We start from the raw sequence: 24,828 nt of genomic DNA on the forward strand, positions 1-24,828 counted from the left end.
TCTGATATAGATTTTTAAGTTCAGAATGTTAGTCAGAAAACATGTAAATATAGATAGGATCGTAATATTAAACAGATTTTAGAAATAGGCTGTTGTGATGTTGTTTGAATTCCCATGGCTAAGTATATTGATTGGTGGCAGGGTCTTGTAGAGATGATAATGAACCTTCCTGTTAATAAAAGGTCTGGAATTGCTTGGCTAGCTTTGCAGCTGTTGCTTCTGAAGATCTCTACTCTCTGGAGTTGGATATTTCTCTGTTGTATGCTGAATAGATTTGTATGGTTAAGGATGTAACTTACTTTTACTGCATTTATCAGAGTTACCCAAACATTCAAGTTCCTACATTCCTGCCAGTAGAACTGTCTGTGTTAATGGGAGATGTTAACTGTAGCCGCTGCCAAATTTGACATTGTTATGAGACAAGTTTCTTCCTGTCTATGTTCCTGCCATTTTATGATTCTTCAAAGTTACACTTGGAATTTCTGACTGTGGTGAAGTTCCTGCTAGTGCTGTTGTATAATTGCCATACACAATAATTATATGTTCACAAGAGCTATCACGTAACTCATTCACGAAATTCAAAATTTGTTATTACTCCTTTAGTTCCTCTACCTTTAATTTTAATTAAAAAATTTTAATGTCAGTCATTTTAGTCATATAATAATTCCAAATGTATTGTTTTAGACAAATAACTGAACTGTTTTTTAGTGTTTACTGACAGAAATAAATTAGAGAGATCTATATGAAATTGGATCAATACAAAATCTGCATAATTTGATATCACATAACTGAGGGGATACCAGTGCTATATTATTGCTTTATTTAAATGCAAATGTAACAACCCTGTTGATTTGATGACTGTTCAGCATGCCCATAAGTAAGTAAAAGGAAAGTAAAAGTAATAAAATATGTTTAAAACATTTAAAACATTAAAGTTGTGTTGTTGCTGTTGTGAACTGCTGTGTCTAGATGTTATTAGTTCTAGTGCCTTAATTTTACTTCATAAGTGAGCCTGAATGAAAATGATATTTACATTTTAATCTTTATTTTAATACTTGAATACATATTATATTTTATGGAAAATGTACTTGTAAAAGTAAAACATTTGGATATTATGGTTGTTGTTATTATTGACCAAATTCTTCACTCCCTAAATCAGCATACACATAGCCAACACACAAGTTCTTCATTACTATAGTATAAACCAGGACGATGGATAAAGTCCAAAAACCCAACATATCAAAGTTCTTCATTCTTTGACCGCTTGCTAAATATGTCACAGTCTATATTCCTGCCATAGGATGTGTTCATCTTTTCGACTATCTACTCCAGTTATATATTTTCCAAACAGCACAGCTGAGAAGTAAACTTAGGCATTATGAGTTGACCCCACTTGATGGAAGGAGCAGCCAATTTTTTCACCTGAGTACATTTGCAAAAAGAATAAAAAAAACACTTGATGTTGACTGTCAAAGATGTAAGACTTGCACTCCTGTAGATTAGCTGAAAATAGGAATGCTGTATGACACAAAATTATGAACATTTATCGTATGTTGGTGTGATATTTGGTCTGTTGACAGGAGGAAAATGACATATTTCCTTTTTTATTCAAGCTACAAGTCAGACATGTACAAAATTCTACTTCTTGTATGTTTAAACTTAAGTGTAGTAGAACGAATGAATTTTAATAGGATCTGAATGAAAAAATATCTTAATCTAAAGTAACACTGTCAGAAATTGAAACTGGTGGCTTTGGCATTGTCACAATGATTATACTTTTGAACAGCCTTCATATCTCATTTTTGTTTAGTGCCAAATCAGCTGAAATACAATTTGTCCTATATACAGGAATCTCTGGGTCATGCCATACTTCTAGTGCTTAGATGCTGGTATAATCCTGGGTGACTTCATGTGAGATTCAGGGTGAAAAATGTGGCACTGGGGCAGGTGTTGCTCCAAATTTATTCAATTTTCCCTGCCAATCATTACACTATTGCCCTACACTCATCTGTCACTGTCCCCTGAAGTGTAAAGTAGCACTGTCTAGGCAGCATATTATCGCATCCTCAGTCTTAAAGTAGTGTTCTCGTCTCAGTGACATGGCACTAGATGGGCCACAAAGTTGGGAAGTTAAACTCAGTGATCTCCAGAATTCATTTATGTCCTTATTCGAGGTTGTCTTATAAAATACTTTCTATGTTTGTTCTGTCTTTGAACCTATGTTAAACAAAGAATATTAGAATTTTTATTTGTCACTATTGTGCAGCAAGAGAGGGTAAGTTGTGAAGCCAGAGAGATGGGTACATTGAGCTCCAAATTGCAATTATTCCTTAAACTCACCCTTTTGCAAGATTAAAGATAAACATTAAATTACAGTTTGTTGCGGTTGAAGTTTATACCACTTCATAATACGAAATATAGAGGAGCCAAGCCAGACACACAATCTGTCACTGACAAGCTGGTACTGCCCTTGCCATGCTGAAAGTTTCTTGGCAAGGAAGTTGTACTTGCAATCTACTGCCCTCACCTTCAAAATTCTCTTCAATCCAGCACCATGTCTCAAATCAGTCACTTGAAGAAAGTATGACATGAGCTCTGGCACATGCATGCACACAAACACACAAAAAACCCACATGTGTGCACACAACCCACACTCTCTCTCTCTGCCAGCTGTTGTGTGCATGCTTGGTAATTAAAATGTTACTTATGTAACAGGAAATACCTCAGGTGACTATGTCATTTTTAGAAAATGTATTTTGTTATTTATATGTCATCCAATAATTTTTGTTTAATTAAAGTCATTTATGGCATATTTTTGGAACAAAATTAAACTTTATAACAGCTGGTGAGGCTGCGCCATAGCTCAAGCAGTTAGTTGCTGGCTTCCCACCACGGTGACCCGGGTTTGGTCCCGGGCCTGGTCAAGTTGGATTTGTGGTGGACAAAATGGCGCTGGGGCAGGTTTTCTCCATGTACTTCGGTTTCCCCTGCCAATCTTCATTCCACCAATCACCCTCACCTATCATCTGGGGCTGGTACAATAGGCCAGAAGTGGCCACAGTACAAGGGACTTAGTCCCACACCACTAGCAATAAAAAAAATCTTATCTGACTGTGGCCATTCATTGTGAAGTACAATATATGCTGAATTTTTTGGGTTCGCTTGTTGCTTATATATATATATATATATATGTAACATCTTGCATGAGCAAGCAGTTGGCCTGCTGTGCATGAAGTGGCCAATTCAAACTGCTGTGTCTATGTAGATGCAAGGTGTACTTCAGATGTCTCTTTATTAGCTGAGATGTGAAAGGGTAACAGTGAAGGATGAGTTAGGATATGGAAGGTAACAATTTAACCTGTGAAGAATTCTAGCTCCAGAGACAGGAACTAGCTGTACTGATTGGGTCCAACTGAGTAGGCTCTTTACCTGAGGATGAAGATAGAATTCAGGCTTCAAGATATTTTTTTTTTAAATAGGATGATGGTTTATGTCGGAATAGTCGATCATTGTACACAAAAGAAGAATTTGTGTGATTCTTTTATCACAGTCATAGTTGCGTAAAGCTTAGTAAATGAGTTGTTTCACAAGCTGCTATATTGCAGTATAAACTGACAGTTAAAAACAATGTTTCTGTTTTTACATTACAGCCTACATCAAGCAAGCATTCTGTGAGCCCTGATAGTAAGACTTGCCCTTATCATATGCATTTTTTGGTGTAAACAGTGTTGCTTACTTTTGGTCCATACGGATGCAGAAACATCATTCATCATATTTTACTGCTGCAAGAATAAGTCATTCGAATGTATTTTTGTGTGTTTGCACTTGTACATAAATTAATCTAACTAGTTCTTCCAAATACCCATCTAAAGAGTATATCGTTAAAATCAAGTGTGAATACAAAGTATCATAGTGATATTTTAAATGGTGAACCATAAAAAAATGTTTGTGTTAATTAACTTCAAGGTAATATTGTTTCACTTTTATTTCTCTGTCTGTTAAAGCTGTATTTGCTTGTACATTTGTTATAGTCTTGTGTCTTCATGACCTATAGATTTTTCTCCTTGAATTATTACTTCATCATAGGGTACAACCCACTTTTCATGTTCCTCTTTGCTGATGAATTTAACAACCGCAGGAGCCTTAGAAGTTGAAGGTGTGGAACCATTAGCTTTCTCTTCTTTCACTTCCTGTAGCTGAACATTGCTTGCTTCCATAGCAGTGCACTCCTCATCTGTGGCTAGATGGCGACCATCATTATGACTTCTCAGCTGAGAAGGAATGAGCATGTGAGTCTGATGAAGCAACTGCTTTTCATCATAGTGAAAGTTGATATTAGTCATGGTATTTCTGTTACACAGTGCACATCAGCACACACACTGTACAACTCCTAAGCAAAGATCAGAACTGCAGTATCCCCAGAAGCCCTTAATTGTTGACATCTTCTTGTAATGATTCATATTCATGAACAACAGAGACCCATAATTACGAATACTGTCATATTTTATATCTATTGATTTTTGGAATAGTACGTTTTTTGCCTCCTTCCTTTGAAAGTGTAGTGTATTGTTGCAGTCTTAAGTTCATGTGTTATACGTTCTTGGTACTCTAATTTATATAAAAATTATTTCAACTTTTCTTTAAACTGTATTTGCAGTCAAGAAGTTCCACATATCTGGTCACCAAGAAGGGGGAAGGAAACAGGCATCATGCCTTTCCTTCCCAAATCTTAGGAAAAAATCAAAATTAAAAGGAAAATGCCTGCTAAATATTGATACCAAATTGTTTAAAATACAATACCCTTATGTGATCAGTACAATTACTCATAAAGGGCTTAAACATGAGTTTGTGAGAACAAATTTTCTAGCTGTTACCCCTCCAAAACTGATTGCCCTACCCTCCTGGCAAAGATCAAATTGGCTCTGATGGCCTGATATACATGTAACTGTACCACCTCCAAGCCCTTATAATCCTGAAGTACTATATAGTGTTCTCCTTTTGTTCTTTCTTCAGAAACATCAGTACAACTTCCAATGCTTCTGCTCGAATGTTACACAGACTATGCTGAGTCACTACTAACCAAAAATATGAAATTTTGAGGTTGGGAATGACAGTTTCACAGAAACTGCATACTTCAAATTTGTAAAATTGAGATTGATTTGTTTCATTCTGGTCCATCACACTAACAATTACAAAAATAAATCACTCCGTCCAATGTGACCTGTAAGTTTTTTAAACTTTATGTTTTAATTGTAAAATTGGTTCCAAAACTATATTTAAAATTTAAATTAATATAACTCACCTGGTAAGATAACCCAGCTGTAGGTTGCAAAAATTCCTGACGTTGCCGATGCTTTATGGTGAATATGAGAGCAGCAATAATAGACATGGATATTGCTATTACCACAATCACTGCTACTGTAACTTTTATTCTGTTCCAACTCATCTCCTGTATCCTACAGTGACTTTGTTGTGCTGTTGGAATCCCAATGAAAATGTCTATGATTTCTATATGCAGCTGTAAAAATAATAGGGTAAAGTAAGTATGATAAAGTTAAAGTTGTCCCTGTGCTTAATTAACTAAGTGCCACGCCATTATGATGTATGGGGGAATGGAGGTGTAGCTCTACAGAGCTCAGTGATCAGTTTCACACACTGGTCCCTTAACCTCCCCCCCCCCAGGGGAAAGAACCACTGGTATTCATTGAATAGGAGGTTGGATGGGCCCAAGGACCAGATTAGATACTGTGGAGAAGAGAAGAATCTTTTGTTTCTGCAAGGAATTGAACCCTGGTCATCCACATCTCAGCCCATTGCTATAGCAACTGAGATATCCCAGCTCCTGCATAAATGTTAATCAGGGCAATAATTGACAGCTGTTATAGGGATCAAGTCAAGTTTAATTTCAAAGCGATTGGTCATACTGAGGTCACTTAGGTATATATGGAAAATATGCAACTTTATATAGGTAGTTTTATCTGCAGAATGTAAAAAGACAGGCATCCATTTGAAAATATCTTTTCCTGTGGATCTGATTTTGATAATGAACTATTGGAACTAAGAATTAAACTTAGTATGAAGATATATTGTGATACTCATTTCTGTTAGAGGCTGAGTCAACCCCAGGGCCATAGTGTGGCTGGAAGGATTAGGTCAATTGAAAAAATCCAATGACCTCATTTGGATTCGATCCTGTGACCTTCCGGCTTGTAGCATAGTGCCTAAACCAACTATTCCAACTATGTGTATATTAGCATCATCCAAGATGTTATATGCCCTGCTTGTCAAGGTTGAGGGAACGCTGAGTTTCTGATCTGAATGGTGGTGTGAGGTTGGGTTGTGGTATTGGTTCATGTGTGGTGCCTTCCTATAGACTTTGTGTCCTAAGAATCCATTGCCACTCCTGTAATTATCTGTCCAGGGAGAGCAGTTGACCTTCCTGCTTTGTCATAAACTGCATGTTAAGATGGATGCTGTTTATATGGCGGAGAAAGTTGTTCAGCACATGTGAACCCTGTGACCATATGACAGATGTATTATCCACATATCTGAACCAACATCCAAGCTCGAAGATGGCTATTTCTACAGCCTGACCCTCTGAATGCTCCTAGTTTGCTCAATTTTATGGTGATGTTAATCTTGAAAAATAAATGACACAGGACATATGCTCTAAAATGTTTTCTTGATTTAAGAAGGAAACCTTATGGAGACCTTGTTCGCAGATTTCATTCCATTCTGTGCATAAGTATCAAACTCACACCTGAAAGAGCCTTAAGACCACAAGGGTCTCAACGAACAGCTGTGTAGGACTTAAAATGATGCCAAAACAATTGGGCATAAGAGTTCTATCTTCTGGGATACAACACCATGTAGTTCATTGAAAGTCAACTGAAGTTTCTGGGGAACACGTAACCTCCATCTTCAGGGATGAAGAATAAGTCATGCAAGAAACCACTGTGAAGCAGGTAGCATGGCTTATTATTATGGAGGCGACATGTTCCTCCAAAACTTCAGTTGACTTTCAACAGACTACACAGCGTTATATCCAAGAAGATGGAACTCCTCATAACCACCCCTGTGATAGCCTCAAATGAGGCCTAAGGTGCAGTTTAGTGGCTACAGTATTTGCAGTAGAGAAACAGGCTTTGTGAGTTCAGCTTAGAACTTAAGATAATAGTCTAAATTTATATTTGGAACATGCTGGGTTCAAATTTTGGCCAGGACACCAGCTATCCTGAGGTTTTTATGGTTTTCTTCAGTCATTCTAGGCAAGAGCTAGGACAGTATTTCGATCAGACAATGACCACTTTCATGTCTACTTTAAGAAAAATACATTTTCTAATCTACAAGTAACACATGAGGGGCACACAGTAGCGTAGTTGGTTGAAGCACTATGCTACAAGCCATGAGGTCGCGGGTACAAGTTCTGATGAGGTCATTGGATTTTTTTCAATTGAGCTAATCCTTCCAGCCACACTATGGCCCTGGCATTTACTCACACTCTAACAGAAATGAGTACCAAGAATTAATTAAATAATTTTCCTGGGGAATAAAGCGCGGCCGGTGTGTAAGGCTGACAACCTTACCACCATCTTTGAGCTGATTGTCTAGATAATGTGGGACCCTCAACATCTCACAACCCTATGGGCCTTCACGGCCTGTTACAGGGATAGCTTTACTTTACTTTTACTAGTAACACATGAATAACATTCTTACCATTTGTTTCAAATTGAGAATCATTTCCTCTAAGCATTTTTGAAGGTATTTCCCTGATATAAACATACTTCCTGCCATTGCATGACCTTTTACTAGTATGCAGATGGTAAAGTTTCCTCCATCAGCATAAGGTCCTGGTATCATATAACAGATGTCTTCTGGTGAAAGTGTTTTGTTCCACTTTTCCTGCAATTTACATCATAATGCTCATCAGTAAATTTTATCCATAATGAATAATTTTCAGTTTTTAATTCTATATAAGATTCTAAGTAGTTGCAGCCATGCTTTATCCACCATGTTTGTCAGTTTGTTTGGTAATGACCTGCATTAGATTTGAGAAGTTAGTATTTTGGTCTGTGCTGAAAGAATTGTAGGCAGTACACTCCCGTACCTCTAGTTAAACTTTGGTTGTTAAATCATTTCATAAATGAAGTATGTATAAGGCAGTTTCGCTCAGTGCAGTGGTGGGAGAAATCTCAAAATATAAGATAGATTTAGTGGGAGTACAGGTCAGATGGGGCAGAGGTGGAGGAATGCGTATAGGATATTGATGGGAAAGCCAGAAGGAAAGAGACCACTAAGGAAACCAAGATGTAGGTGGGTGGACAGTATTAAAATGGATCTCAGAGAGATAAGATGTGATGGTATAAATGGGATTGGTCTGGCTCAGGATAGGGACCAGTAGAGGACTCTTGTGAACACCGTAATGAACTTTCAGGCTCCATAAAATGCTGGGCAATTCTTGAGTAGCTGTGCAATTGACATCTTCTCAAGAAGGGCTCAGCTCCATGAGTGAGTGAGTGAGTGATGCTTGTTTTGTTAACATTTTGCAGGCTGTTACTTTCCTTATAACCCTCATACATACCTGAACCTCCATACATCCTGTAAGTGCTTTTGAAGTGTATTTTCTGAAAACCATATCCCAGGATAGGAACCACTCAGCAACCTCCATATCACTTTTGAAGACAATGGTTAATGGGTCTTCTTTCTTTTCTGTTTCTGTTAGTTTCTCAGATTTTACAAACAATTGCTGGAAAACAAATAAATCAGCTATAGGAGGTATTGGGAAATTTACTCATTTGTTGGAAATATGTTGTATGAACTCTATTCCATTTTATGAGAAATATTTTAAAATACTATGTGATTCCTTTACAAGTAACAAATAAAATTAACCAACAGCTAAAAAGAAATGGCTAAAAGTCTTTGTCTTGACTTTTACCCCTCCAGTTACTTTCTATCCTTCCACCTGTATGATATTTCAAAATATATTTTCAATAAATCTGACATAATTTCCCAGAAATGTGAGAAAAATAGGACTATCCCCATTTTGAGGGGCTGTTTATGTTTTGTTCCTTTATAGAACACATTTAAGGTAGATGTAAAGCCATTTCCCCCCTATGATATTTACATGTGTTTAACACAAATAGAAAATTCATAGAATTTTCAGTAGTAGACACTAGTGGTATACTGTAGCATTATACTTTTAATAAACATTACACATATTTTAACACTAAAAACTGAATAATACGAGGAAAAGTTTTCTATTTGGCTTACATATTGATGTGTTTACCTCATGAATGACATTAAGAGATGTGGTGTTACTATTATCACTCAGATTGTCAAATGACTTCCCTATTTCGTCCTCAGTTCTGTGGGAGGATTCATCTTTTCCGCTGACAATGTCAACTTGAAATTTGTCGCCTTGTTTAGCATCCTTAGTTGGCAGTATGTACTTTATTGATGGCACAGTACTAGCAAATGTAGAACTTGTGCTTGAGGTTACAGATTCTAGTGATAGCAGAGGGCTAGAAGTTGTGTTTGAAGTTACCACTGTTAATGATAGAACGGTACTGGGGAATGAGTTTAAGGTTACAGTTTTTGCTGATTGCATATTTTGGGAAATTGTGTTTGAGGTTTCTGCTGACAGAACACTGTGGGAAATCGCTCCTGACGTTACATTATCTGTTGATTGCACAGTGTTTGGAACTGTGTTTGAGGTTACAGTTTCTAATGATTGAATGGTACTAGAGATCGAATTTGAAGGTTTTGCTGTTGAGGTTACATTTACTACTGCCACAAGATTGGAGAGTGTGTCTGAGATTGCGTTTTCCACTGATGGCATAATGTAAGAAACTGTGCTCGAGGTTAAAGTTTCAACTGATTGCACAGTACTGGAAACTTCTTCTGAGCTCATATTTTCTGCTGATTCCACATTACTAGAAATTGTGTTTGAGGTCACATCATTTACTGATGGCACAGTATTAAAAATTGTTCTTGAGGTTATATTCTCTAATGATGGTGCAGTATTAGAAATAAAGTTTGAGATCACACTTTCTACAGCTTTTGCATTACTGGAGATTTTGTTTGTTGTAACATCTCTTGATTCCACAGTATTGAAAATTGCACTTGACAGTATATTTCCTACTGATGACACAGTAGGTGTAGCATTTGTGTCCCATGTTTCCACAGTTTTCGTTGGTGTGTCAAAACTAGATGATAGTGAATGAGATACAGGTGTAACTAATGACATGGCACTGCAGTTTGCACTGGTAACTGGTGCAAGAATTGTTTGAGGAAAATCTTCTTCAGACACAACATTATGTGATTCAATGATAGTTTCTGATGCAATTTCAGATTCTGTGGAAGTAGTTGTTACTGGAAAGGTATTGGGAGATATTTCTGAATTAATATATGCACCTGCTGATGAATAAAATAGTGGGGTTGTGGGGTTTATGGATGACTCTGAATGAAAAGATGTGTAATTTTCAAATGTATTAGTTTGAATATTTCTTTCAGATACTCTGGATGATATGAAAGAAGAACTGTTTTGAGTAACTGATGGTACTTTATGTACTTCTTCAGGAATTAATGTTACAACTGGTTTTCCTTCTGGTAATTTTCTTGTATGGAGTGCTGAATATTGGTCTGAAACGTTAGAGTGAACTGTGTACGTTATATTGTTGTCTTCCTGACCCACTTGTTTATGATCTTCAGACAAATTTGTATTTACTTCAGGAAATGCAGTTGACAAGTTATTTGTGCTAGGCATTGAATAAGAAACTAATGGGTTTATTGGCATAATGGGAGGATGATTAAAATCATTAATGTTTGAATTATTCATTGCAGGTGTATGCAAACTTTCATTCTCATGATTTGATGTAGACAAAAGGTATGGTGAAAATGTCACTGAATCATGTGACTTTGCAAAGAGAGTAGTAATTTCTAAAGACTGTGAGGATAAATTATATGCAGTTGTTCTCACAGAGCTTAAATTATTGCCACTTCTCTGTACATCACTTCTTGAAATATTATGCAAGTACTGTGTGTTTAAATTTGTTGTTATATTTTCAGAACTTATATTTTTCATAATAGGCTCTACTATTGTGTTAATCAGAGTGTTGTACAGGGGTTGAAATGTTGAGTTTCCAGTCATATTATAGGAATATTGTTGCAATGATGAAGTGACTTCTGTTAATATCTGTGTATCATTCCCAGATATATTTTGATTTAAGTGTAGATCTTCCCTCTCTGACTGTACATTAGTGTTTTCAGAGGACACAGCATCTGCCTTTCTAGGCTGTACATAATTTTCATCCAAGGATATAGTGATTCTTCTCTCGGTCTGTATGAGACTGCCTGCAGAGCTTTCTTCCACAGATTGCATAGTTGTGCCTTTCCCATGCTGAGTACTACTGTCATTCAAAGATATTTCACCATTAACCACTGAACTATCAATCGTAGGCCTGGTCGAATGTCTGTGACTGTGGACATTTGATCCAAGCACTGATTCATTAGATCTGTTAATTTGTTCCAGCATTTCTTTGGAATGTCCACTGCGCCTTGTTCTCACTCTTTTGGAATATGTGAGATCATGTACTTCATGACAGGTTGCAACATCCATAAATGCTGAAAAAAGATACAAATTTATTTGTCATTTTAGTGGTGAAGAAACTGATCTCTATGAAAGTGATTTGTCTGGGTTATTTAATGCATGACTATAGCCAATGTTTTAATTTGAGGAAAACTGAGAAATCAGTGAAGAAGGCACAGATCGAGAAATCCGTTACAGTCTAAAATCGATTTTTTCCTTAATCATTAATTATTTTCCTTTAAATCGTGTTATAGAAAAATTGAGGTATTTGTGAAAATTTGGCAGCTATAATCCACATACATACACTTATCCCTCCCCAAACTTTCCTTCCTGCCTAGTGATAATAATTCAAAGAGAAATAATATTTAGACAAACATAATATATGCTGCAATAACAACAGCAACAGTGATTATGATGATATGTTATATCAAAAGCGGAGACAGATATGGCTGGACATGGCAGAATAGCAGATGGTATAAATAAATCACATGGTATTCAATTAAAAGAGTTGCCAAACAATGTTTTACATACTCTGAAGGGAATAATAGAATTCCTTTAGTAGAATGACTTGTGGAAGAAGACATAGCCGTCCTTTTGATGTTCACAAGATGAACCCAAAGATAAAAAATGAAAATATTCTGAACAAATTTAGACAATGCAAGTTCCTTGAGTAACAGGTTTTACTGATAGACATTAAAGGGTGGCGACAGTATTTCTACATGAAAACTCACTGGGAAGCATGAACTGTTGGCATATAATACGTCTTATTATGAATACAAATCAGAACCATTCCTAAAAATGTAAGCTGTTATTTTGTACTTGGGCTGAGGTGTATTAATGAATATCTCAACAACATGCAGTACGAGGTGGTATCGGAAAGTTCCCGGACTGTTTTTGCGGCAACTGCCTCGGAGAAAGAAGATGAGGTGGGTGGTGGTGGTGACGACAGTGATTAACCCAAGCCGTGGGACCAATCGAATTGGTTCAGGCAGTGAAGCTTCTTGCTTGTGTTCAGGAGGTTCCTTATTCAAATCTCGGCCGAGGCACTGAAGCTTTCGTGGGTTCCTTTATTCCTTCCAGGCAAATGCCAGTATTGTACCTTGAAACGGTCCACGACCTCTTCCTTCCATTTGGTTTCCATTCATTTTTAATTATTATTACCTAGTTTTTCGACGTTGTATGGTCTGATTTGTTGAAGATTCCTTAAATAAACCGTAAATAAATAAACAAATAAATGAAACTCAACCGGAAGCCGGAAAATACAGCCCGCTAGAAGCGACTCTGGACAGAAATCAAGTCCTGCTGTTAATACAGGAATCTCTACAGATCTTCCTTCCTGGATCATAGTACAAGACAGAGGCAGTAGATACCGCGTGTCTACCCAAATGCAGGTTTTGTGTTCTCTGGTATTATTACCGTGTGCCGTACTTAACAAAGAACGTGACAAAATCCTTGGGAATACACTCGTTCTTTGGTCCGTACATTTTAATGTTTGAGGCCATTAATCCCGGTTTCAAATACATTGTTCAAGTTGAGTAACAATGCTACTGTGGTACCCACATAAAGCATCAGTCCGTATGAGCAACATGTAGTTCTTTATAGCTTACTAACAATTAGAAAGTAATTTTATTGTGAAGCCGGCGAGATGGGGAAGAGGTACATTGAGATGAAGGAAAGGAGTAGGGGAAAGAGGAGGGAAAATGAGAAGAAATAAAGAAAGAAAATGGAAGAAGAAAGAAAAAAAGATGAAACTATAAGAAAACAAATTTATTCGTGAATTATTATGTTCTGGGATGAAACGACGTGTAGTCGGGTAGGAGTTCTTTTCGGAGGAATATACTGCTACCATCTTCAGGGTAGATATACATATAAGGTAAGCAAGAAAGGAGTAAAAAGCACGGCAGAGCTCTGATTACCACTTGCTTCTTGTTGGTGTCCTGCTTCGATTAATATTCTATCCTGAAAATGAAGGCAGTAGGTCCTCTGAAAAAGACTTCTACCAGACTACACGGCGTTACATCTCACCGCTATGAGAACTCACATCCGCCAAGTTATTGCCATCTCCGCATCTGCGCTGTTCACAAAATCTTCTCCCCTCAAAACGTACCGTGTTCCTGACATGCATTGCTCGAGTTAATAACAAATTGTGCACAATTTACATTTTTATTCTTGAACCCGGGATACCTCAGTCAGAAAAGGAACTAGGTCATGGGCTCGACGACCGAGTAATCGGAGTTTGATTCCTGGCAACTGCAAGATATTTTTTTCTCTTTATAGCATCCAAACAGGCGTTAGGGCCCACCCAGTGTCATATACGGTGGATTACCAGTGACCACTTCCTTGGGGGTAAAGGGGCAGTGGCGTGAACCTGACCACTCGACGGGCACTGGACAGTACGAATGTGCCCATGGGTGCAAGTTGAAGTCTATGGGGCGAGGCGGCTTTGCCCGCTTTTAAAGCGGCTGTCCTCTAGAGACTCGCCTCTAGGGACTGGGGAAAATCACGAAAATCGTCAGGATAGCGGGTCTCGAGCCCTGTGTTTCCACAATAAGACGCTGGAGTGTGAAGTGCGGCACAGCGACGCTTGACATATCGATGCAATTTCCGGTTCCCAGACGCGAAAGTCAAATGCACCGAAATTTAAAGGGGCTATTGCGTCTGTTCTGAACACGCTCTCAGAACTGATCCAGCTGCAAATGACAAGTGGACCCATCTGATATCAGTTTACAATGTAAACAACGGAATATTACCCAACATCCGAACGAACTGTTCTAGTGAAACTGATTCTGAGAACTATAAATAATTAAGAACCCATTAGAGTTTTCTTAATGACTTGAAATTAGTTGAATACATACAGCGTTAAAATATACATGTAATGTTGATAATATAACATTAGATACAAAATCTTAAGTTTTTACAACTGCAGCGTCTGTTTTAATATATTAACATTTTTGTAATTGGTTTGTTAAGATTTTGTTAAAGTAAGTAAAGTAAAGCTATCCCTGTACCAGGCTGTGAAGGCCCATAGGGTTCTGAGACGTTGAGGATCCCACATTATCTAGACAATCGGCTCAAAGATGGCGGTGAGGTAGTCAGCCTTACGCACCGACCGCCCTTTGCTCCCCAGGATAATTATTTAATTAATTCCTGGTACTCATTTCTGTTAGAGGCTGAATCAACCCCAGGGCCAAAGTGAGGCTGGAAGGATTAGGTCAATTGAAAAAAATCCAATGACCTCATCGGAACTTGAACCCGCGACCTTCCGGCTTGTAGCATAGTGCCTCAGCCAACTACGAGTCAAGAGTTTGTTAGAATTTATAAAGCAAGTGGGTTCGTGCCCTCTTTCTTATTGCTTCTTTTGACGGGGGCCGAACGTGTGCCGCCTTGTTCTTGAGAAGAGGGTTCTTTGATGTCGTCCTGTGGCGGACCAGAATGAAACAAATCAAATTCAATGAATACCGTTTGACCAAGCGCACAGTGCAGTGGGCTCCTTTAAAAGATATGTTGCCTGAAACACGTAGCATGAACACCAAATGTAGAGTTATTTTAATAAATTTAATGACATTTTAAACATTTAACGAACATTTAGTGAATTAAGTGTTAATTATTGTTGCATTATAAACGGAAATTAAGACTAAGTTATATGAATGCAAATTATAAACTGAAGCCTTCCAATCTGGACACGCCTGAAGTAAAAACGAACGTAGTTGGAGGCGTGACGTGGGGTTACATGATGCTGCAACACTATCGCGTTGTCCAGACGCGACTGCGATAAACTTCGCTTTGCTCGTGGGCATTTTCCTATCATGACTAAGTACAGTGATCAGTGGTTTCAGTAATCTGAACTACGAATGAGTGAACATGACAAATCATGCACTTTGATGGTTTCCGGTTCAAGCGTGGATATTACTGCCTCGTTTCCGGTCCGGTTCCTCTTGACCGTGAGCAATCCTCTCAAATCATTCGATGCTAATTGACGTCTTACGTAGATACGGAGTCGATAAGTGACGTATGAGCTAATATACACCACTGACTCGGAGATGAGTCCTTCTTGAGGTGCCTCTAAACTCTCGATTGAGGAATTCCTGTATTTCACGGAATTTCACAGTTTGAGCCGGAAGAATCCAGCATACACTTCTCATATCCAGTTTCTTTAACATCAATATTAATGTTATCCTCCGTCTGTGCCTATGTCTTCCTTTAGATATTCCGATTAAAATTTTGTATGCATTTCTCCTCACTCCCCTTCGTGCTGCAGGCTACGCCTGTGGCATTCTCCCACGCACGTCACTTTGCACATATTTTGTTCTGACGTTGCCTTGAAAGCAAATCGATTGTTGTTCTGCAGGCCATTGTTGGTATGCGTTGCGTAATCATTTGGGCTCCTCGTGCGCGTACATTTATTTTTCTGAAGAGACTAGCTACGCAGTTTAATTTACGTTGGATGGTCTCCAAAAATTACTGAAATTTAATCGGGCTCCTTTAACCCATTTTCAAGAAAATTGTAATTTGGTATTTTGGGGCCCATAAGAAGGAATTTTATTTTGGGGACTGAAACGTTTATATTTTCCGGACAGCGACCTATGGTGGATGAACTCATGAACACTCAATCTGCATAATATCCGGCGAAATGTTGACGAGCTGGGGGGGGGGACATACGTGCATGCATACAGGCAGACAACGGCATTAAACCCATTTTTTCTTGTATTCGAGGGGATGAAAGTGTGTAAATATGCCGGAATCTCTAGATCAATTTGTTTCGCTACCACACTTAATTGCTCTGTGGTCTAGTGGTCAGCGTTCCTAGCTACAGATCCAGAGTTCCGAGTTCGATTCCCGGCGGCACTGGGGCAGGTTTTCTCCTAGTACTGCGGTTTCCCCTATCGATTCTTACCCCACCAACTGCTCCACATTCATCATCATCTATCATCCGGGGTTGCTACAGGAGGCCAGTGATTGGCCGACGTACCAAGTGGACTCAGTCTCACCTCACCCCAAGAAAAAAATGAACCAGGTGCCTGGGGGCATAGCCGGGCCGCCCTTTCACTGGTGGACATAAACACAGAGACCTGGCTTGCCAGATTTTGGATTGGCCGCAAGGCTGATAACCTTGCTCCGTGAAAAGTCTACTGTTGCGAAACCCGGTTGATCTAACTGAGTCAGTAACCCTGACAGAATCTTATAAGGAAGGCTGTGGCTCAAAAAGAGCTATTTTGCCAGTGATGATAGTGGAAACAGGGCTTGGGCTTGTCGTTATGAGAAGGGAACTTTGTGAAGAAACAGTACGGCAGACCAGAATAACGAGAATTCCGAGAAGCAGTGTTATAGGCCTACTATAAAATTATCAAATGTTAACCCTTTACAACCCAGTGATTACTATAGGGCTATGTACCACGTACCTTGACACTTAAATGTCTGCGTGTTGTTCATAGATTTCCCTTGTTTCTTGTGATTTTCAGAATAAACAGCAATTTCCTGAACAGCTTTAAGCAATTGGCTTTATAATGATTATGCAGTGGTGGAAACTAAGATTTTGTATATCATGTACATGAATTTCAGGCTTCAAAGGGTTACAAGTAAGGGAGGGGCGTGCTGAACCGCTAATAGAACTAAAAATGGTGGCTGTCCCTTCTCCGCAGGCTGTGGAGCGTCTGTTGCAGGTGGGAGAGGTGCAGAGGGAAGGACGGTTTCCTACTTCAGAATTGCGAAATATCCTCCAGAATCAAAAGTTTGCAATTCTACATTCGCGAATTGGAAAGCACGAAATTTAATTTGTCCAGCAACAGAAATGTGTTCTACTGACAGCTGATACAAAACTCACCCGCCACAGCCAGCGCGAGGCAGAGGATCTCCATGTCAGCAGCCCACACTGTGTGCTGTAGAGCTACTCGCACTGCCACGCTGCAAATGGCGCTTGTCTGACGTGAGCTTACATGATATACTGACGCTGATTATGTTGGCCATGGCTTTGTGTAACGTGTGATGTTACAAGATCGTAGGCTTACAAATCCAAATATTATTAACTGGAAAATATATTATTATATGTTTACAAGTAAAGCTGATTGCTGTTATTCATTTCATTTTAAGGAGACAGGGTGTGAGGGTGTGGAGTGGTTTCTTTTGGCTCAGAATATGGTCCATTGACGAACTGTTGTGAACAGGGTAGTATGCTTACGTCAGGATTTCATAAAGGCGAGCGACTGCGTCTTCCGGCGGGAAGTATTGCAAACAGTGCCCAACCTTGTTATCTGGAGGGTGAGCCGCAGTGGATTGTGTCAGGGAGTCAGTAACGAATTCCCTGACTACTGTTCCTCCCCGCCCTATCCTGAAGACGTGTGGGTGGGAATGACCTTGACCTCGGCACTAGGTAGTGGTGAGTGGTTAGCTTCTACCCCGGTACCCGTTTGGACCCTCAAAGCCGGTCCGGACGCCATGGCGACTCCTGCCTTGCGAGCTGTCGCCATAACAACTGGCCTGCCCCTGTTCAGCACTTCAAGGCAAATATCGGAACATTTTTGTGGCTTACTGTACGGCCCCGTCAGTACCTCCGACAGTGACAGGTTTGCTGAATTTGTGGATGCAGAAAGGGAGCCGACGTGTCCTAACGCGGCTACTGGAGGGGCTCAAAATTGCTGGAGTTTCAACTGATATTTGAACTGCGTATCTGTCGAATAAAAGTATAGAGTGTTACCGCTCCCTGTGAGTGTAATTAATTAGACGGATCTAGATCGTTGCTATGTTGGTTTTATCATCGTGAAGTCTTGTACATGAACACCGACGTTTCGGAGGGGCCTTTCTTTTGCCGTGAAGTTAGTGGGTATCATACTTGCACGGCGTTATAACACAAAAGACATATATAACTGAGTGGGTAGTATCATGTTGTCTCCGGCATTCATGGCGGAACTGTGGAGAAGAAATCCCAGTTCTCGTGGAGTGTTCATTGCCACGTTCGCAGAAATCCTTCATTAGCGTTGTAATGATATCCGAGACACAGCTTTAAGAATATACCATTAAATAAATAAGTTAAAGAAATTATTCTTTATATCTACACTAGGACTCGTACATGTAAACTGCATGACGACTTCAACGTATCGAATTCAAACAAAAATAGAAAATGACGCCGTATGGTCTTACGCTGCTCACATTGGTTTCATTTCGGCCCGCATGTGGGTCCATCTTCAGGCAGTCTCATCAAATGCGTCCATAGCTATTGAAATGACCTAATGTGGACCCACATTAGTGCTACTCACCAGTCATACAAAAAGCGCAACCGTCAGGAAGATGCAAGAATCTTTCTACTTTAAAACTTTTCCAGAATTTAAAATTTAAAATTAAAATTATCTATCGTTGAATCAAAAATCCTATGCTTTTGTGTTTTTTCCCCGGTAGGTTGTCTTTCGCCCGGGCTTCGCTGTTGTGCTGTATGTTACAGAAGCTATTCGCGATAATGCTATTAGTTTTTAGTTTGTTATCACTTGTCTATGAGGTGGGCAGGTCATGTAGCACGAATGGGGGAGACGAGGAATGCGTATAGGATATTGGTGATAAAGCCAGAAGGAAGGAGACCACTGGGAAGACCAAGGCGTAGGTGGGTGGACAATATCAGAATGGATCTTAGAGAGATAGGATGGGATGGTATGGATCGGATAGATCTGGCTCAGGATAAGGACCAGTGGAGGGCTCTTGTGAACATGGTGATGAACCTTCGGGTTCCATAAAATGCTGGGAAATTCTTGAGTAGCTGCAAAATTGGCGGCTTCTCCAGAAGGGCTCAGCTCCACGATTAAGTAAGTAAGTAATCACTTGTCTCCTTGGGTATGTCGCCGTGATTTTATTCTTTTCTTTCCTTAGGGTGTCCTGCCTATCCTTTGTGTGTCAGCGTTTGTGTCGTGTACATGCGGTGTAAATTCTGTTGCTATAAACTTCTTACATTTGCAGTCCACACTATGGTACATGGTAGTAATTGAACGAACACTGAATTCTAGTGACAAAGCGTTGTGCGAGATATGTTAACTCACCCGCCAAAAGCAGCAGGAAGCGAAGGACATCCATGTGAACACGCCGCTGTGTCCGAACTTCTCCCATCGACCGCTCCCTCAACACTGCTTGAGTGTCTGCCTCCCAGGACCAACTGACATCGCCTCTCTACTTAAGTGTTAGTTCCCTAACTCCAAGGGGCAGCTAATAATCGCTCAAGTAAGAAATTCTCATGTTCACGACAGCCCACTACTGGTTCCAGTCCGGAGTCAGATGAACGGCGTTCACGTGTAGGGGTTGCGGGTGATATTGGAAGCCTGTATTGCAATTGCAGCCAATTATAATAGCTGACACATTGCACTCCTCCTGGGCGACGTCTGCCTGGCGAATATCTCTGCTTGAAATCAGGAAGCCACTGCCTTTCATAACTTCCACGCGACTCACATAGAAGTGACCACATCGAACTCTTAATTGTCCTCTTCATTCAAGTTGTTGCCTCGAGTTAGTCCCTCGGCGCAGGTTTTCTTTAATGTTAATTGTAACTATTTTAGAAGCATTTCTATTTCTTAAAATATAGCGCAAATAACCATCAAACATATCTTGATCCTGTCCTCATTTATTGCCTTACACCATCTTTAAAATGTTGCTGTGGTTTCTCTTTTCTTTTTTAATCCCTGTAAAGTTATTTCCACTTGCATTCCACACTGAAGTCTGGCCAGTCTCCACCCACCTCTTCCCTCCCCGCCCTAGCCATCCTCACGGCCTGCAGACCTGCCGCGTGGTTTATGTCACGTTGGAGTGCCTTTGGGCTCCTTGCCTGCGGTTGGCGGAGCAGACACGTGCTGAAAGGAGGAAACGGAACTTAGCCCCAGTCCGAAATGCAGCTCCTTCCGTCGTGTCCTGGGACAGTACTCGTAACTTTATGCCAGGCGCACAAAATTCTTTCAAATGGGTATCAATATTCTGGCTCCAGGCTACACTGACTGCAAGTGAGAGACTTTATAAAGTGTCCTCACCAAATATTGTAGATTTAATAAGAATGATAATGCCAAGAGGATGAGATGGGCAGGGAATGTGGCATGAATGGGAGAGGAATGCATACAGGATTTTTGTAAGAAAACCTAAAGGAAAGATGCCACTACGAAAACCTATACTTAGATAGGAAGATAGTATTAAAACGAACTTAGAAAACATAGAACGGGGTTTGTGGACTTTATTCGACTCGCTCAGGATAGAGACCTCTTGTGGACATAGCGGTGAACCGTCAGGTACCGTAGAATTATGATATTTTCTTGTGTGGCTAGCAACGGCTGGCGATTCAAGAAGTGCTCAGCTCAATGAAGTTAGTTGAAAGTGCACGTACATTATGGGGCACGCGGTAGAGCTATGCTACAAGCAGGGAGGTCGCTGGTTCGATTGCCGATGAGATCATTGGACTTTTTCAAATTTCTTCGATTCTTCCAACCGCACTATAGTCTTAGGGCCGACTCAGCCTCTAAAAGAACTGAGCTTTTCAGTGTCGAAATTATGTACATCTTTTCTCTGCGCACCCTATATTGCAATGACCAGAACTCCAATAAATTAATAACGTTATGAAATGATTCTTACAAAATGATGATGTTTCCGGTTACATGGAAACGGAAATGCAAACAGGATCTCGGTCAGTTAGAAGTACGTATATAGGTCAGGGGTTCTGGCTGCTCCAGGAGTTACTTACGTACTTAGTTAGTTAGTTATTGGAGAGGGTGGGTTTCCCCATGCACTGAGACCTGTATTGGTCCATTGTGCTTCCCTCTATGATATTCTACCAGTCTCTATACCCTACCGACATTGGTGCGTACCATCAGTCCCGACCGAGCCAGCGAGTTCGGCCTCTACTGGCTTGGCGGTATCTATAATGCTTCCCCCATCTATCAGAGGCGTTAGAGACTACTGTTGGGCGGGAAATGTCCTTACAAATTTGGCTCAATGGTCTCCTTGAGACATGAGGTTCTTTTACGTGCCGTAAAGCTACGACACGGGACCCACGGCTTAAAGTCCCTTCCGGAGGACTTGTTCCCTGAATTTTTCCGCCCTTAAAAATTCCACGACCTCCGCCGGGTTTGAACCCGCTTACCACGAGTCATGAGGTGGGAACGTTACCTCTAGACTACGGAGGCCGCTACCCTCAGTCTATGTTCCTCCCTTAATGTCAGAGACCAAGTTTCACGCCCATACAGAACCACAGGCAAAATTATAGTGTTGTATATTCTAATTTTTTTATGTTTTTGGACAGCAGACGAGAAGACAAAAGGTTCTGAACTGAACGGTAGCAAGCATTACCCGAGTTCAATCGCCTCTTAATTTCCTCCTGAATCAGGTTTTGACCTGTTATCGTTGTTCCCAAATATCTGAACTGCGCCACATTTTCAAAACATCTGTTTCCTATCTTCATGTCATGATTTTGCCCTGCATTTTGGTGACGAGACAGCAACGTATACTTAGTTTTCTCCGCGTTTACTTCTAGACCAACCTTTCTACTTGCGCCAATTAAAGTTTGTGTGTTTTTCTTTATGGTATCTACATTATCACCCGGTAGATTCATATCATCGACATAGGCCAACAGCTGATGTGTCCCATTTAGTTTCAGTCCCACCTGGTTTCCCTGGACCTTCCTAATTGCATATTCTAAAGCAAAGTTGAAAAGCAGTGGCGATAAAGCATCTCCTTGTTTTAGACCATTCTGGATAGGAAATGTATCAGACAAAAGTTTACGTACACGGACTGTACTATACATTTCGTTTAAACACATTTTAATCAATCTAAGTAGTTTCATGGGTATCCCAAAGTCTATCAGATTACTGTACAGTACTTCCCTCCTAACTGAATCATAGGCTTTCTTGAAGTCTATGAATAGCTGATGTACTCTCTGATAGTACTCCCATTTTTCTCCAATATCTGACGAATGCAAAAGGTCTGATGTGTAGTTGATCTGTTCCGCCGAAACCCACACTGATGATCCCCAATAATTTCATCTATATATGAACTTAACCTTGAGAGAAGATTATTGGATAGAATTTTGTATGAAGTCCATAAACGTACTCCCAGTGAACCGCATTAACCGGTTCTTCACAGATTCAGTTGAAATTGCGTATTGTGTATTGAAATATTCAATTTTGTCAAAATAGGAACTTTCTCTTCCGATTTTCTCATTGAAAACTTAGGAGGTCGCTTAATATTCGGCGAGTAATGTAAGTTACTTGGTAAATTGTCAATACAACGCGGGCAACATGAGTCCTGTGCACTTGTGTCCGAATAGTACGGCTTGCGATGAACCTCCCGCTTACGGAGAGAGGGTGGGTGTTAAGGCCACTGGGCCGGAAAGTGCAGCATGGCAAAAGCTGCGATACGGTGCCGTACAGCAGACACATCGTGCACGATATGTGGCTTCTAGGGGAAACTGTATTACCATTGGATCCCAACTAGCCGCTAGTCAGAATAAAGGAGTGACAAAAATCTCTAATTTCTAAGACAGTAAGAGGTCTGATATTGGCAACGGCTGAGACTGAGGCGAATAAGTCGAATTGACATGCTGCACTATCTTCTGTGAACTTATGCTTGGTACCTTGCTTTTTAAATTTAATTTAAATAATTCACTGTCGTGAAACTAATCTTAGCGCAGATGTCATACTGCAAAGAGTTACATTTTCTCGCTGGTGGACCTTGCCTCCCTCTGGCGCCAATGTCAGTAAAGCGTGGGGTTTTGACTCTTTTTCCTGTGGCGCTTGCGCAAAGGGATTTTATTTATACGCCTTTATTTTATTAAACATTCAGCATCTGTATTATTACTTTAAATAGAAGTTGCAGATTCTCTGCTTTAGGGTGCTATATTTTATGTCCTGTGCGTTTTATTAAGTAATGAATTGTTGGGAGAAACGTAGTAAAGTTCAATTTATACTGGGAATAAAGTAGAAGAATTATACTTAACTACTTAGAATAAAAACAATTCTACCCATACAAGTTTTGATGTATAGCTCAAATACCAAGCTTTATCGAAATCCGTCACATGTGCACCGAGATAAAAAACGTGGTTGGAATAAGGGACAGTTACAGTAAGGAGACAAAGCACGCCGCTTTCTTTTCATGACCTTCCGAGCTTCGAAGTCAGTACTGTATAACAAACAATTCATCAGTGAGACTGCTCCTTGAACTTCGTGTGCAAATATTGTCATAATAATGCCTTTTCGTCTTCAGATGGCAATAAGTGCATTCTGTTTTCACGATAGAGAAATAACCAGCGTGTCTAAGGCTGTTTCTTTTCATTCCAAAAGTCGTTTTCAGGGCGTCAGTCTATTGGCAGTAAGCGTCTCTGGAATCAGCGCTTAAATAATCAGCATATAACTGGTTCGAGTTATTAAAATATGCCTTTCATTCCATGCTGTATAACCTATGTACTATTTTTTTTATTTCTAGTGGGGTGGGACTAAGTCCCTTGTACTGCCTCCACTTCTGGCCTATTTTACCAGCCCCAGATTGTGGAGCAATTGGTGGAATGAAGATTGGCAAGGGAAACCGAAGTACTCGGAGAAAACCTGCCCTAGCACCACTTTGTCCACCATAAATCCTACGTGACAAGACCCGGGATCGAACCCGGGCCGCCGCGGTGGGAAGCCAGCGACTAACCGCTTGAGCTATGGCGCTGCCCAACCTATGTAGTAAATACAACGTCTCTACATAAAACGTGAAGCAGACGTACCTATCATCTCAGTGGTTAATTGCGTTGGCCACTGTAGATGTCTTTTTGCAACCCCTTAGAGGGCGGGAGGGTGTGGAGAGAATAGAGTTCTGCGCCTGCGCTGAGCTACACGAGCATCAGCAGCCGCTGGGTGGACCAGCAAGCAGTCCCTCTGCCATGTTTACGTGGTGCGTTGTTATCCTGCAGCAAATGCGAGACCAGAGTCGGCCCTGGAATACACAGCTGTTGGTGAGTCAAATGTGCCACATCTGTCTGTAGTAATTAGACTCATCATCCGTATTCGTGAAACGTACGTCACGTGTACGCATCTATGGACATACCACTCCGCCTTTAGTACGCCATTCACGTGGAAATTTAACACTGCATGCTTTGTCTATTTCAACACTAATACGTGGCTTTTGTGACAAAATTTGGTTTCAGTTCGAAACATTCTTCTTACGTTTAATTGGCATAGCAGCATCCACTGTCAGTACATGTCACAGGCGTTACTTGCGAAGTTGAATTATTTTATAGGTTATGTATAAAAGAA

At 40.1% G+C, this 24,828-nt stretch overlaps 2 protein-coding genes across 4 annotated transcripts in view; one reads left to right on the forward strand and one right to left on the reverse strand.

Annotated features, from left to right (window-relative positions):
* Window positions 1-322: 322 nt before the first annotated feature.
* Window positions 323-17,488, reverse strand: LOC111863473 (mucin-5AC). Of its 2 annotated transcripts, none has more exons than XM_033751080.1 (6): window positions 17,409-17,488; window positions 9,287-11,622; window positions 8,582-8,746; window positions 7,717-7,902; window positions 5,303-5,518; window positions 323-1,422 (listed from the first exon to the last, which is right to left on the reverse strand). In XM_033751080.1, the coding sequence occupies exons 1-6, from the start codon at window positions 17,440-17,442 to the stop codon at window positions 1,333-1,335; spliced, it is 3,027 nt and encodes a 1,008-aa protein (XP_033606971.1). In that variant the 5' UTR covers window positions 17,443-17,488; the 3' UTR covers window positions 323-1,332. The 2 variants fall into 2 exon arrangements, with proteins under 2 accessions (XP_033606971.1, XP_023705589.1); XM_023849821.1 differs by lacking the exon at window positions 323-1,422 and adding an exon at window positions 3,484-4,271.
* A 6,936-nt stretch (window positions 17,489-24,424) lies between these two features.
* Window positions 24,425-24,828, forward strand: part of LOC111863470 — a 43,658-nt gene continuing 43,254 nt past the window's right edge. For both annotated transcript variants that reach the window (XM_023849817.2, XM_023849816.2), the window contains exon 1: window positions 24,425-24,527. The gene's annotated coding sequence lies outside the window, so the exon portion shown is untranslated. The remainder of the gene's footprint in view (window positions 24,528-24,828) is intronic.

Source organism: Cryptotermes secundus, unplaced genomic scaffold (genome assembly GCF_002891405.2).
Source record: "Cryptotermes secundus unplaced genomic scaffold, Csec_1.0 scaffold2860, whole genome shotgun sequence".
Lineage (NCBI taxonomy): Eukaryota > Metazoa > Arthropoda > Insecta > Blattodea > Kalotermitidae > Cryptotermes > Cryptotermes secundus.